Source organism: Prosopis cineraria, unplaced genomic scaffold (genome assembly GCF_029017545.1).
Source record: "Prosopis cineraria cultivar Desert tree isolate PC_DT_omini unplaced genomic scaffold, ASM2901754v1 PC6, whole genome shotgun sequence".
NCBI classification, from domain to species: domain Eukaryota; kingdom Viridiplantae; phylum Streptophyta; class Magnoliopsida; order Fabales; family Fabaceae; genus Prosopis; species Prosopis cineraria.
This window is the reverse complement of record NW_026555337.1, coordinates 30,659,096-30,674,650: the sequence shown is the minus strand read 5'-3', so window position 1 is coordinate 30,674,650 and position 15,555 is coordinate 30,659,096. Positions and strand designations below refer to the sequence as shown.

Sequence of the window (15,555 nt, the reverse complement as noted above, 5' to 3'; positions counted from 1 at the left end):
TATAATACATTTGGCTGGGTGTTTTTACCACTTAACATATGCTCAGATCGATATGTGATTAGTCTAATAGAGCTATAGTTTTAGTTTGGGAGCTTGAAGGATCCGTGGATAGAGGATCAAGCTGGTGTGTATTTGGTTTTTAAGAAAAGTGATTATAAATGCATATTTACTTATATAAGTAGTAATTGTGAATATTACAATGGTTTTATTCACTTGTATGTGGTTATTCCTGTTAGTAGACATTCAAAGAATTATTTGGTTATTGAGATTGTTATCTCACCTATGGCTACTCATATTTTTAGGATTGGATGTTAGGAACTTGCAAAGGGAAAGAATCAGGTCGAGATTAGAGGATCTCTTATTATCCCACTTGGGGTGGTGTATGAATATGCTTGTTGTAAATTATGAATTGCATATAACTTTCCATAAGACTCTCTGTGTGTGTATATGTTTATCCATGTGGACACAATTCTGTGTGTATTTGTACAACCTAGCCCTGTAACATGTGTAGTTGTATTTTGTGATGAACATTAAATAAGGGCTAAGGTAATATTACATATGTAAATGTGATTGTGTGTTTGGTGGAAAAAGTGTGGAAAGATGGCCAGTTATGCAAATGTGTGTGAAAGTGTGTTTAAGCTTTGATGTGTGCATAAAGGTAGTATAGTGGCCAAATCTATGTGTATGTGTGATACTATGTATATAATTGTTAGTCAAATGTTAAATGTCCTATTGGATGTGGTCAAAGCTCTAGAAGTGGCCAATGACACTTGGTTTGGAATAGAGATGCTTGGGGTGAATGAAAATGACTTAAATCAAATCATTTTGCATTTGGGTGACTAATTTTCAAATGAGATATTGGATTTAAATGAAACCAGTGTCATTAACTAGATTTTAAAATACGCTTCATGTGGGCACTTGAATCACCCCCAATTAGATATCAGAAGCAATTAGATATCAGAAGCAAAAAGATGCATATTGAAAGTTCATATCAAATATACTATCTGACATTAATATCTAATATGTGCACCATGACATATGGTGCACATGCCACAGTGCATGTAATAGAATAAGAGCATGTGGCTCTATACATATGCCTAACGTATGTGTAACATCCTGAATTTAATCTCAAGAACTAGTTGTTAATCAGGGATACTTAGTAATTAGTGGATTGATTGTGGTTTGAGTGTTGAGTTAATGTTTTATATTATTTGGATGGTAGATTGATATGATTGAAGGGTAGAAAGACAATCTGGGGTATAATGCATAAGCACAAGTGAGATTAAACTCACTATGCCACGCGCCGCGATGTATTAGTAAGAATGAATTCCTATATATGTATACTATGTTGCTTTCAATTCAAAACACATGATACGTTTAGTTATTGTTTGATTTTGCTTACTAACGGTAATTAGAGTTACCTTCGAATTACTGGGACATATGTCGCACTCTGTTACTTTTGAATATAGGTGAAGAGAGCAATGAGAAGGCCAAGAAAGAAAGTAGGAAAGAGTAGCTTTATTTGGTAGTGGTATGACACCTTGATGAAATGAATGTATAAAAGTTTGTTTATAGAGTTTGAGTTTCCAACTAGGATGTATAAGTGAATATGTATATGAATTGTGTTGTGAATCTTGCTTGTATATGTATATGAATGCATCTTATCGAGGGTACCCTAGTGAAGGGTATGTGGACAGGCCTAGATGCTATTCAAGTAAGTCTAAATTGTTATGTAACTTATTCCACTTGTATATATTGAACTGATGTGATGATTATGTATTAAATTTGAATTGTGTTGTTATATGAGAACTTAACACAAATAGTGAGGTGAATCCCATTTAGAAAAGTAGAGTGTATTGTGATTCCTAACTATATGGTGAGGTGGAGCCTTATATGTAATGTTGGAGGGTTGAACGTAGAATAAGTCTAGTGTATATGTATACATGTGTGTGTGTGTGTGTGAATATGGGTTATATGTGTGTTTCCTCATATAAATCCATAATTGTGTAATGTGACATTGAGAGGCCAAATTGGGCAATTCATGTGATTATATGGTAGGAGGTGTTAGTCAGGTGTATATGGTCTTTTTAGACTTAGTTTAAGGCCCAAAGTAGTCTAATGGGTAAAGCACTAAAGATTTCACATTTAGGGTATAAGTTTTTGAAAGAAAAATGACTTTTTGCACCCAAATGTTTAATTTTAGATTGGACTATCAAATCGAGTCCAAACTTATTTCATTAGCTAGTATATGTTATAAGCTTCATGTAAACACTTGAATCACTCTAACCAGACGTCGAATGTGGAAATGATGGGACAGCAGAAGTTCATCTTCTGAGCTGTCATTGCTGTCATCTGCACCACCACAGGCACTCCACATGACGCAGACAAGAAAAGAGTATGTTGCTCTGTACCACATACCGCAGTGCATGTGGCACATTCACTGCGTATGGCCCTTTTTTAGGGTTGAAAAGTTGTGTTATATTGAGTCATTTAATTATGTTTGCACTTCCGTTAGCCCTCTTATTTGAATATATTTTAAAAAGTCAAGATCTTGCAATTTGAATATAAATAAAGGGTTATTACTCTAATTTTGATTTGTATTTGAATTGTTAATTGTGTGATTGAGAATGGTAAAGTCTGGATTAAATTAGGACTTTACAGCATATGCCATATGCTGTGGCATATAGCCTAGTTTAGCTTAAAATTTCTTTTTTGCTCCTATTTTTTTGTGCTTTGTATATGTGATACTTTTGCTTTTGCTATGAATAAATGAAACTTTTAACATTTTTACAATTTTTTTCCAAATGACTTTATTTTGGGATCCTAACCAACCATTCTTTTATGGTTTTCAATTTTAAACCTAAGTGTGCTAGTGTGTTAGTCCATAAAGTCAGAAAGGGCATTACACCACTCTTTCCTTTTTGCTTAATTTATCCTTTCTATTCCATCCTTAGGAGGGGAAAAATGAGAAGAGGTATTGAGCTTCAAACTTCTTATCGATAGCTACCAGAGGTTTAATTCCTTGAGCAATAATTGCTTAATAGACGATATCAGTTTTTGAAGGAGATAGGGGACATGGTTATGGATATAAGGAGGACAATACATGATCATGATGTGCTGTTAAGGATAGAGGTCACAGTGACAAAGTAGATGATCAAGGTGGACTTGATCACGACGAAGCATAGAGTAGACTTGAACCATCTCAGGATTCAAGTAGTAGACAGGCGGTTAGGGCCAGTGTGGACCCATCTATTGATAGAGCCTAAAAGACATTTGTAAGATTTTGTCCATTGACTTTTGATGGTAACATGAAGAAGAGTGAGGCTGAGTTGTGGATAGAGGGCCTTAAGGCCATATTCGAGGTGGTGGTCTGTACATTAAAGCAAAAGGTGACTTTAACTATGGTACAGTTAGTCGGAGTAGTTAAGAAATGGTAGCACTTAGTAGGACCGTCTGGGGGTGGAAGATTGAGGTAGGAGAGTTAAAAAAGGTCTTCTTGACTACTACTTTTCAATCTCCTTCCATACAGAGAAAGAAGATTCATGCATTCAGGCAAGGGGATTTGGATGATAAAGAATTCATCAGAAGGTTTAACTATTTGTCGGCCTATTCTACCTATCTACAGCATAGTAATGACACAAGATAGAAGGCAGAAAGATTATTAGAGAAGAAGTGACCTAAGTATCAGCAGCAAATCGCTTTGCTTGATGTGAACTCATATGAGGAGATGCATCATAAGTTGAAAGTGGCTACCAAAAGAGGTAGGGAAGTGATGAATCATGTATTTTATATTTTTATCCCATCTTTTTTATGCATTTTAATGATGATTTCGGGCTATTTTGGCTTTATTAGATATTATTTGGATTATTAACCAATTTTGAGGAATAATATATTTTTTGAATTAATTATAGGAATTTTGGGCTAATTTGTGAATATTTTATTTTCCTATTTTTAACATGACTTAATTTTGCCAATCATTAATTGAGCTTAATTTGAATTATTATACATTATTTGAGTTTGTGACCATTTTGTGAGAAAATTATAATTGCTAAAAAAATTAATTTGGAAATATTTTATGAGACATGGAATTTATTTTGGATATGATCTACACTAATGGGTGCATTTGAATTTTCTTTTCTTTACGCCATGGAGATAAAATTAATGAAATTTAATGGTAAGGATTGAATCTTAAAAATTGAAAGAGTATCCAAGGGCTATGAAGAAATAAGATAAGTAAGTAATTATCAAGGTTCATTAATGGCACAATGGGCATTTTCAATCAAGAAAAATTAGAGGACTTTTACACTTTTTTTTAATCTTTTTTCTCACTGGCTCTTTTTGATTCAATGGTTGAGAGTTTTTCTTAAACTCTTTACCCACTTTTCTAGTCATTGGATCAATTTTCCTAATTCTTCACCACACAGCTGCCACCTCCATTGAGGCAGCTCTCTCCTCTTCTTTTCTTTTAGTTTTTCATGATTTTTCATTTATCTTTTTAATTCAAGAGCTTATAATTATTTAGTTTTAAATGATTCTAAGTTGTAATATTGAAAGATAATCTAATTTTAAGTTGTAAATATTTTAAATCTTGAATTAGATTAATATTTGGATTGATTTTGTATTAAATGAATTTCTGAAATTTATGTTTATACATCCTTGCTTTGCCAATTAAATTAGTGTTTGAGTTCTCATTGTTAATTTAATTATTATTGTGGTGTTTGTTGCAAATTTAGGTGTTCCTTTTACCTCTTGATTGTTCGATTGAGTTGGTAATTTATTTAATTATTCAATTAAAAAATTTAAATATATTTTTTTAAAATTATTTTGAATTAACCATCATTGGTTTTAATGGATTTAATTTATTTAATTCATAGTTATGGCATTTGCTTTACTATAAGTTCTCTAGTGGATTAATTGTTAGACTTTGTGCTTATAGGTTCTCTTTGTTATAATTAGGTAATTGAATTTATTAATTATACTCTCTTCTCTCATTTTCCTTTTGTCTAACTAATTGAATTGAGTTAGGAAAGTTAAACTCCATATGATGTCCTAAATTGTCCCCTTTAACACATTTGAATCAAACTTTTCTTAATTTTTGATCAATTATTCCTTTTTGTCACTTAATTAATTTCTTTAGCTTTCATTTCATTTTTGTTTGAAACAAAAACCCCCCAAATCATAATTTAGTGCTTATGCATTGCATAATAGAATTTAATTGTTATAGTTTAGCTTTAGCATCCATTTAGGAAGTTTTAGTGGCATAAATTGCATTTTCTCACTTGCATTTTAGAGTAGAAATCTAGCATTTTGTTTTAGATTTTTTTAGTAATTAAATACTTAGAATCAACTTAAGATAGCCCTTAAATTGCTCTTTGGAAAGAATGACATAAGGTTGGCCTATACTATATTAAGTTAATTTTAGTTTAATTGAGTGCTGACACGACTTAGGCATCCATCAGGAAGCCAAAGCAAAAAGAAGAAGAGACAGTATGGGAAGATTCTCATCCTCTTTAGGTCCTAGGGGTGGTGTTTCAAAAAAGCATAGTTATAGCTCAAGCAGTTCTAGAGCTTCAGGGAGGAAGAGTTTTCCTAAAGGTTCTCTAACCTATCGATTCAAAGGGGCTTAGTGCATTAGAGTAGTGGTATTAAATGTAACATCCTGAGCTTTAAAGCTGGAACTTAACTGCTAATTAAAGGATAATTAGTAAATTAAGTTATTAATTAAATTAGTCATGTTTTTGTGTGGCTAATTGACATTTTGGATTATTAAAGCCTCATGATTAGGCTAGAATGGAAGTTGGGTTATATCGGGTCAAAATGGGACTAAAAATGGAATTTTACTCGCTGTGCCATATGCCACAGCATGTGCACCATTTATTGTGACGCATGGCATAGATTCAGCATAAAGACTTAAAAATGATCAGAAATAGAGGAAAAGATAGCAAAAGCTTAGGTCATGAAGGAGAAGGATGAAGGATAGAGCATGGATTTGGGCAAAGTTAGAAGCTTGTTTGGACCTCTAATCATATGGTAAAATTAACCCATAGTGTGTATTCATTACATCACTTGTGGAAAGCTAATTTTTGGTTATAAATGCAAGATGTGTTAATTTGTGTGTTATGAGATGTATGAATAATAGCATTGCACTTGTATATTATGTAGATTGGGGTATTTTAGCCTAAAGTGGATTCTATTATGATACTTATGGAAAAGGCTAAAGTGTAAGCTATTGGTATTTGTATATAATAATGAGGATTGCATGTTATAGATTGTGTAGATTTGGCTAAGTGGTGAAATTTGGAAACATGAACATGTAAGGGCCTGGTTTGTGTGAATTTAGGGTATAGAGTGGTCAAATCTTGGTTTTAATGTACTATTGATTGTTTAATTATGTAATCAAGTGCATAATGATCTATTAGTAGTGTAAGCCTTAAAATGGGTTAATGGTATAAGTTTTAAGTTTCGAGTCTTGAATGCTTAAAAATCATTTTAAAATTTGACTTTAGCATTTAGGTGTCTAAAATTCTTATATGGTATCAGATTAGAGCGAAACTTGTACCATCAGTTAGCTTATCGAATAAGCTTTATGTTGGCACTTGAATCACTCTAATTGGATGTGAAAATGACATATGCTGAAAGTTCACCTTGAAAATTGTCATGACAACATTGTGTTATCATGAAATAGTACATGCGCCACAGCATGCCAGCATACGACACAACAACAAAAATAAACCCTCTGTGCCACATGCCGCAGCTTATGAACACCCATGCTGTGGCATATGTGTTATAATGTATTAAAATGACATTTTTGACCCGTTTTACTATGTTTTAATTGCTTTTGTCTAACATGCTTTCCAAAAAATTTAAATATTGAGATCAAACTATTTATTTCAAAGCTGACAAAAAAAATTACATATTTAAAAGGTTTTTCTTGAAATTCTAAAGGTTTTCAATTGTATTTCAAATATTTAGTTAATTTAATATTAAATTTAGACTATTCATATTAAATCTTAACTATCAAATTGATAAGGATATTTATTAAATTTTTTTATAATTTTTATATATTTTTTATTTTAAAATTATAAATTAAAAATAAAAATTAAAAATATGAGAAAGCATACATGAGATGAATGTGTTTTGAATAATGGAGTAAGTTGAGAGGCAGAGGAGCCTCTGTGGACTCTAAAATTGTGAGGGTGTTGTTACTTTACCTTATTTTCAATCTCCTAGGTAGTATCATTAGGCTTCATTTTCCAATTCACGCTTACCAAATTCCACAATAATTATTCACAAATCTTTCGTTATAAAAAAAAAAATATATTCACAAATCCACTTTTATTTAAGCCCCGTCTCATCTAGACTCTCCAATTCATCACTTTATGACAAAGTTTAAATGGGTCAAACTATGGGTCCTTGCAAGTCAATTTACTTATTTCAATATTTTAATAAAATTTAATTATAAATAATTTAGTTATATCAAGCAGGCCGCTCAATGACACTGGGTGGTTTGATTAGGAAAATAAGCTATTTTATAATTTTTTGTTTTTAAAACTTATTCCAAAAATTATTCTACAGATTTTTTATTAAAAAAATTTTGTAAAATAAGCCAGAGAAAATTTTAGATAAGTTAAGTTGTAAGTACCTACAAACTTATTTATTTATTTTAATATTTTAATAAAATTTAATTATAAATAATTTTTCAAATTTTTTATATGTATTCTTTTATTATGAATAATCATATTTAAAATTGTGTTCGACGTCAAATATAAACACTATTCCTGATAATTTTTATATACAGGCAAGAATCCAGGATGCAGGATGCAGGCAAGAATCCAATCTTCAAGTGTCTTCGGGTGAGTTATGAACTTCTCGAAAAAGACCTGAAAGACTGTTTACTGCTTCTGGCAAATTTTCCTGAAAATGCTGTTCTAAAGAAAATGCTTCTTATTTATTGGTGGATTGGCGAAGGGCTGGTAACAGATGAGGAAAAAGGCGAAAAAATATTTGATGACCTTTTGGAACTTGAGTTAATTATGCCACATCGAAATGATAAATGCCCTTTAGTAAATAAATGTCAGATCCATCCTTGGATCCGTTACATGTTGATCATTGTGGCCGAAAAGGCCAAGATTTTGAGCTTGGACGACGGGATGATACCACGTTTTGACACTGATAAGGACCCTCATCGAACTTGTTTGATAGTTGAACGATCAAATGTGACGAGTAAAAATGGATCCGAGATGGAGAATTTGAAGAGCATTTTTAATGTAAACCAGAGCTATCTTGATCTTCAACTTGAATGGTTTGCTAAACTGAAGTCATTGGAGGTGCTTCAGCTGGGTCGTTGGCTGGTTTCTTCTACCCATCACATTGAAGTTCGGAGTGAATCGTTCCTAAAAGGTTTGAGGACTCAAAGGGGGCTCAAGTATCTTAGCCTCCGTGGGGTTTCCAGAATCACAGAACTTCCTTCCTTCATTGGAGAACTGGTCAACCTTGAGATTCTTGACCTCAAAGCTTGTCATAATCTAGAAACTTTGCGAGCAGATATTGTATCTTTGAAAAAGCTCACACATTTGGATGTGTCAGAATGTTACTTGCTGGAAAGTATGCCAAAGGGGCTCGGCAAGCTTACTCGGCTCCAAGTACTCAAGGGATTCATAATAGGCAGCTCACAGGAGACTACCATCGGAATAGAGGATCTTCGAAAACTAGAGAAACTTGAGCGACTAAGTATTCATATTGGCAGTGAGTCTGTTATTAATGATGAATTTAAGAAGTTGGAGGGTTTAAGAAATGTCAGGTGCCTCAAAATATCTTGGGGCGTGGTAAGAGAAGATCAATTTCTTTGAGAGTATCTCCATTTTCCGCCAGGGTTGGAAAAATTGCATCTTCAAGGCATTCCTCACGACACGATGCCAGTGGTTAAATCCTAGCCGACTGGAAAAGCTGGATAAGCTATACATAATGGGAGGCAATCTCGGCAGTTTGGGACAAGTCCAGACAGAGGAACAACACTGGAATGTGAAATATTTGATCCTCAAGTATACGGACAAGCTGCAGATCGACAAACAAACATTAAGGAAATTGTTTCCCTCCATTGAGTATGCGAAGAAAGTTAGGTGGATAAAGGGAGGCGGTACGTCCACAACATCAGGACGACAACTCATTGATTTTGAGTTGAACAATTGACCCTTCAAGCGAAGCATGTCAAAGACATTGATTTTTTTCTCTTTCCGTTTGTTTGTTCTTTTCTTGCTAATGTTGCTGCTGTATGCATTTTCGTTTTGTTGATCTATTGGGTGTTGTTGAAATCTGGTTTGTTGTTTTTCGGTTGCATGAACTTGATGAATCGGCCACCTAAAATATATACCTCTCGCTGTAACACGTATTGCTTGGTAATTTACTGGGGCAACAATGTTTTGATCTTTCACTTTCTGAGTTCTTCATTATATGAGTTCTGAATCAATCATCTTCTAGTTCATTTTGCTACCTTTAAATGGCAGGCTGCATCCACAGTTCCATGTTCATCAGTAAGCTTCCAGCGTATGTTTATTCAGAATATACATGCTTTACTTTTGGAAGTCTTCCTTTGCTGCTCTCTGTTTCTAGTTATCGTGCGGTTGAATGTACTCTTGTGTTTTTCTTCAATTAAATGACGCGTGACTTACCTCTGATTATGCAAAGGGTTGAGACCACATCTTTTTCCTGTTACATTTTGAAGTTCTAACTTCCCCAAGGAATGCTAGTCGTTATTTAATATCAATATTTTCAAAACTAGACCGAATAATAAATTGAAAAGATTAGTGGGTCAAAAGGTCTTATGGTTTAGCCAGTTAGACTAGTGGTTAAACTGGTAACATAATAATATAAAAAAATATTTAATGTATATATATTAAAAAATGGGTCAAAATAATTTAACTGCTTCTAGTCATGGGTTTTTGATTTGGGTCTGCAAGAACCACTTGAGTCAAAGCGGGCCAACTCAGATCAACTACTAGAACGAGCTAAATGATTAAATCAGACCGTTTTTTTCTTTGGATGACGGTTCGATTGGTCCAACCATCCGGGTTGATTCGGGTTTGAAAACAATGTACAATATTTCAAAGAGAATTGTAATAGTTGGAAAATTTTAATCCTAATTCATTAACTTAATGAGGAAAATTAGTGAGTTAATAAGGTGTGTGGCCAGAAGGGCTTAACTTAGCATAATTGATGTGATTTTAGCCTTAGAAGTAGGTCCAAATCAATGATAGGCCACCTGGGCAAGGAAAGAGGAAGAAAAAGTGAAGAACCATTCTTTGTGCCACATGCCATGGCACGTGGTTGGTTCACTGCAGCACATAGAGACAATTTAAATGTAACGGGCTCCTCTATGTTATACACCACGATGAAGGCATCGTGTGCTGTGGTACACGGGCAAAATTTTTGATAAATCAATTCGTGAGCTGCGTGAAAACAGAACAGAAAAAGAGGAAGAAATCAAAGAGCTCAGTTTTGGCTTTGCTAGGGCACGACATTTGGTTCCATTATTGATAGATTGAAATTTCCAAACACTCAAGGTAAGTTTATGGTGTCTTTTTCTTCCTTTCTCTCCCTCATTTATAATGAGTTATGATAAGGTTTGAGTTGGAAGATAGATTTTCGGTCTATAGGAGTATAAGTCCGATTCTATTGGTTAAAATAAATAAAATGAGAGTTATTTAATGTGTTGGAATACCATATTGATGATTTTGAAAGTGGTTAGTCCATGGGAGCATTTATTATCCCAAAATTGATATTTATGAGGTATTTGGGAGAGGTTAATGTGCATTAATAATGATTTGAGATGTTGTTAGTGATAATGTGCATTAATGAAATTCTATAAGCCCATTGGGTATGAATGGGTAGTGATTATGAGTTGGTTTAAGATAGTGTGTGGAGTTTTATGTTGATAAAGTTTCAAGAGTTAGATAATGATGATATTCTTGTGATATGGATGTAGAGAGGTTTGTTTTTGGCACCATTCAAGCTTGTTGAAGCTTTAGGAAGTTGGTATAGTGAGGGATAAACTTTTGACCTCTCAAAGGTTTGAGGTAACTGTAAGAAACTTAATCTTTATAGTTGAATGTTAATTGTATTTGTGAAATGTGATTTGTGAGTTAAATTGATAATGCATATTAGCAAAGTGCTTGATTTATGAAATGGTTTTTGGGAAAAAACAACCTTGATTTTACCACCCTTGATATTTTTACAAAATTGATTGTGATTTATTACTATGGGTGGAGAACTGTATTATATTATGTGTTAAAAGGTGGAGTATTAAGTTATATGAGTTCACATGTTATGAATCATTTGTCAAAGTGCATATTATGTGAAATATGTGCATAACATGATTATTGGAGGGAGTTCACCTAGGGAGAAGAGTAGATTGGTTGAGATCCACGTGGTATTAGCAGTGATCGTTGGAATCGAGAACTAGCCTTAGCACCGACTGTTGGAATCAAGAGGTAGTCCTTGTCCCATGGTTGTTTTGTGATATTCTACTTGTTCTAAGAGGGACTCAAACCTAACTAATCTTTACCAGTTCATGAAGAGGCTAGATTAGGGGTACGACACCCCATGGTTGTTAGTATTGGGGAAAAACTAGATTACATAAGTGAGTGAGTTCACCCTGGCCCGATAGCTCCTCATAAGTGGAAGGCTGGGTTAGTCTGTAAAGGATGTAGCCATGTGGTAGCCACCAATTTTGTGTTGGAGGTAACAGGAGGAAATAAAGTTGGCATATGATCATGTATATAAGTTCGGCCGCATGGTTGTTAGTTTTGTGGTCGGCATGTGTTGAGAGTGCATGGTTGTTATTTTCCCAACCATATGTTATGCTTTTACGAAATAACATGATATAGTGTTTTGTGGCAAGCCCGATCACATGGTTGTTAGTTTTTTGAACCCTAGTTGAGTGTTATGCGATATATGTGCTTGTTTGCCTAACTGTGTCTATTTACAATTGATATGCAACTGTATGGGTTAAGTGAAACTTGATTACTAAGTAGTTGTACTCACCCCTCAATTCTCAATATTTTTAAGATCTAGCTCATTGGATCCGAGTTAGGAAAAACATACAGAGGCTTAGGATTTGTGGAGTAATCCTTTATATGCCTCTCTTTTGTTACTTTCATGTGTATTTGTTAATGTAATTGCCAACTAGGATTAATTGACATGTTTTATGCACTACTTGCATGATTTTGTGTATAACTAGTGTATTTTGTGCCCTGGGATAGTGAGCTTTAGTTGTGAACCCGTGGATAGAGCCAAAATACTTGTGCAAGTAGAAACATTTGTATTTTGAGTAATTTGGAATGAAATAGTTGATTTTGTACAACTTTTCCTCCCCTTTTTATTTTGTGAAAATTGGGGTTGAGTGGTGATTTCATGAGATAAGCATTTTTGATTGTGTGTGGTGCGTTGCACGAGTTTGCAAGAGTCCATTGAGTATGGTCAAAGGGTTGATGTAAGCTATTGGTATGTGTGGTTGAGTTGGGACACCCTATTTGTGAGATTTTGTGAAAATGTGGTCAAAATAGGTTTTGGTGTCCAAATTTTTGTAGAAAATGAGTTTGAATGTGAAACTAGTGCCATTAGCTAGAGTTAGAAGAAAGCTTCATCTAGACACTGAAACTACCTCAATCAGACATTGACGGAGATTCAGGACAAATCAGAAGTTCGTGCCCTGTGCTGTCATATGATAGCACTGATTTATCAAATTTTTTGCAATGCGCCACGGTGCATGGCACCTCCTGATAGGGATTGCCGTTTTCCTTCAAAATTAAACTAAAGCTAACCCTAATACAATACAGGGCCAAGCTTAGGTCATCTTCCAAGGAATGATTTTAAGTCTAATTTAAAAGTTATCTACTAAAATAAATCACCTAAAGTTTGAAGTTGATTAACTAATTGCTAACCTAATTATCTAGTGAATTAAGATGGAAAACTAATCCTAATTTTGAAAAAGTGACTTCTCAATTTAAGTAGGAGCCTTAGGGTATTGTTAATGGAATATTTCTAGCCTTTAATTAATTATGGCAGCTCACTCAACTCCTCTTCCTTAGCTAAAAAATGCATTTATTTAAGACAACTATCTCAAGTATCTTAACTTCACTAATTTAATTTCCTAAGTGCTATTACAAGCCCTCTAAGTAATCTTACTAGCTTAGCTCTAAAATTAACCAAGTGTTTAGCTAAAATTCATTCCCAAATACCACTACCCAAAGTTGTACCTAAGTTCAAGACTATGAAAACTCAAGCAACTCATCAAGTATTCACCACACAATTACATGCTAGGCTAATACAAACATTCACCCAATGAAATCACATATTATCATGCAAATTCATAGAGTGGACGAAATTTCAACAGCACATAGGTCATGAAATTCAACTCAACAATCTTGTTTCAACATTACAAATTATAAACAACCATGTAACTAAAGTCAAAGTGAACCTCAATCAACAATAGTCATAATATTCTAATAGAATTGAAACAAGATGAAGAAATAGTTGAGCTTAGCCAAGTAAAGACTTCAAAAATTCTCTTTCATCAACTCTCCCCTAGGATTTTATGGAGACTCTAGCTAGAAAACATCAATAGCACTTTGCTTCCTCCATGAACACAACTAGGCCGTGGCACATGCTTTATGCTTCTTGTTGGATTTAGCTTCAAATCTCTTTCTAGTTGCTTGGGGTTGGTTCGGCCTTAAGAGAGGAGAAGAATGGTGAAAGAATTGAGTGGATTTGATGGTGAAAAGAAGGAGAAATGGTGGCTGGACGTGCTGTATTGTAGAGAGAAGAAGGAGAAAATGAAGAACACTAAGAACAAGAAAGAGAAAATGTAGAAGATGAATGAGATGAGTGTTGAATCTAAATTGGTGCTGAATGGAAATGCTCCTAAGTGTTTCCCATCAATTGAATACTCAATTAAAAAATAGGAAAAGAAAATAAAAAAAATGAGAGCCTTGTCACACTTGCAAGGTGGCATCCTCCTATTGGTTTGTAGATGATTCCAATGTATGCCTAATTTTTCATGTGTCATCCACATCAGTTAAGCTAATTTAATCCCTTAAAATAATCATAATTCATGTGTAAACCATCAGCCATTGACCCTAAGGAGTGTTGACCTCAATTGCCAAATTGATGCACAAGTCACATGCCACCTATGTCACATAAATCACATAATTCAATTAAATAGCATGTGATATAATAAAATTTAATTAATGTTCAGAATTAAATTCATAATTAGAAGGGAGAATTAATTAAAATAACCAAGTTTTAGGCTACACAAAATTATTTAAAAATTTCCACACAAAGGCGAACTGAAAACTAGGTCAAACTAAGACACTTAAGAAAGTATTAACTTTTTATTTAGTTACTCCCACACTAAAATGAATTTTAAAAATATAATTCAACCACTCATTAAATGGACATAAATAGGACTTTATCAAATTTTCTTATTCATTTTCTCAAAAGTTCATTTTTTAGACCAAAATGCCCCTAGTGCACTAAACCTAGAAACTTAGGCAAAATTCCAAATCTAATGCAATGTGTGCACTTGAAGGTGATAAATAATTAATAAAAAGGTCCTAATTGAAAAATAAAAGTGGGTAACAAATGTGTTCTATCACCTCCTGCCACGGCACATGGCACAGAGGAGACATATTGCAGCGTACGAGCTGTAAGCCACAGCGCATGTATCATTTTCTGTACAAAATCTATTTTTAAGTTTTAAAACTCATTATTTGGGTCCCATTTAATTTTTAAGCTTTCACTTCATTTTTGAAACTCTGATTTGCAGTCCTTAAGTCATGTTTGGGATCTAAATTGTCGAAAATTGGGATTCCTTTAAAATAATTTTGAGAAATTCTTTTTATTAAGCTTTACAATTTGGTAATCTTTTGAGGATTAAATCCTGAATTACCATAATTTGGAGTTAATTGCGGTTTGACCTTAGGGAGGTTACAAGAATTACAAAGTTTTTCTTACTTCTACTTAAAGCATTTTAAATTCAAATTGTGTGTGAAAGAGGATTACAAAGTTTTCTTACTTCTACTTGAAGCATTTTAAATTCATATTGTGTGTGAAAGTCATTTAGTGATACTTGTGAATCTATTTCTTCTCCTGTATGACAATAAGTGCAAATTCTTGGGTAAGTTTTAACACAAAACAGAGCCCAAGATGATCAGGGACAAAATTATTGTGTGGTTTTTTACGAATGCATGAGAAATTCTATGGCTTCATAATAATAGTGTCCTGTCATTGATATTGCTTTTACTAAAGTGATACTATGTCACAGGTTTTTCCATCGAGAAGCCTTACAAGTGGTATAAGATTTATAAGTGCATAACAAGCCAGTCTTTTAAGATGGGTTTTCTTTTTGGGTTTATGCTCATCATATTGGTACTTTTATTAAAAAGTCAGTGTCACAGAAAAGGACAACCCATGGAGGGTTCTAATTGGCAAGTGGTTGAGTGAAGTGTTGTAGAGTGGAACTAAGAGGACGTTGGCTCTTGAGGGGGTGGCATTGTCACG

General features: G+C 33.8%; 1 protein-coding gene across 1 annotated transcript; it reads left to right on the top strand.

Moving 5' to 3' along the window:
* Positions 1-7,811: 7,811 nt before the first annotated feature.
* On the top strand, positions 7,812-9,189 carry LOC129314067 (disease resistance RPP13-like protein 4). Its single transcript, XM_054957444.1, has 2 exons — positions 7,812-8,825; positions 8,920-9,189. Exons 1-2 carry the CDS (start codon positions 7,812-7,814, stop codon positions 9,187-9,189), a joined length of 1,284 nt encoding a protein of 427 aa, XP_054813419.1.
* The last annotated feature ends 6,366 nt before the right edge of the window (positions 9,190-15,555 follow it).

Coding starts and splice junctions, on each gene's coding strand:
- LOC129314067 (XM_054957444.1), top strand. CDS start 7,812: ATGCAGGATGCAGGCAAGAATCCAATCTTCAAGTGTCTTCGGGTGAGT. Junction 8,826..8,919: donor TCAAAATATCTTGGGGCGTG/GTAAGAGAAGAT, acceptor ACACGATGCCAG/TGGTTAAATCCTAGCCGACT.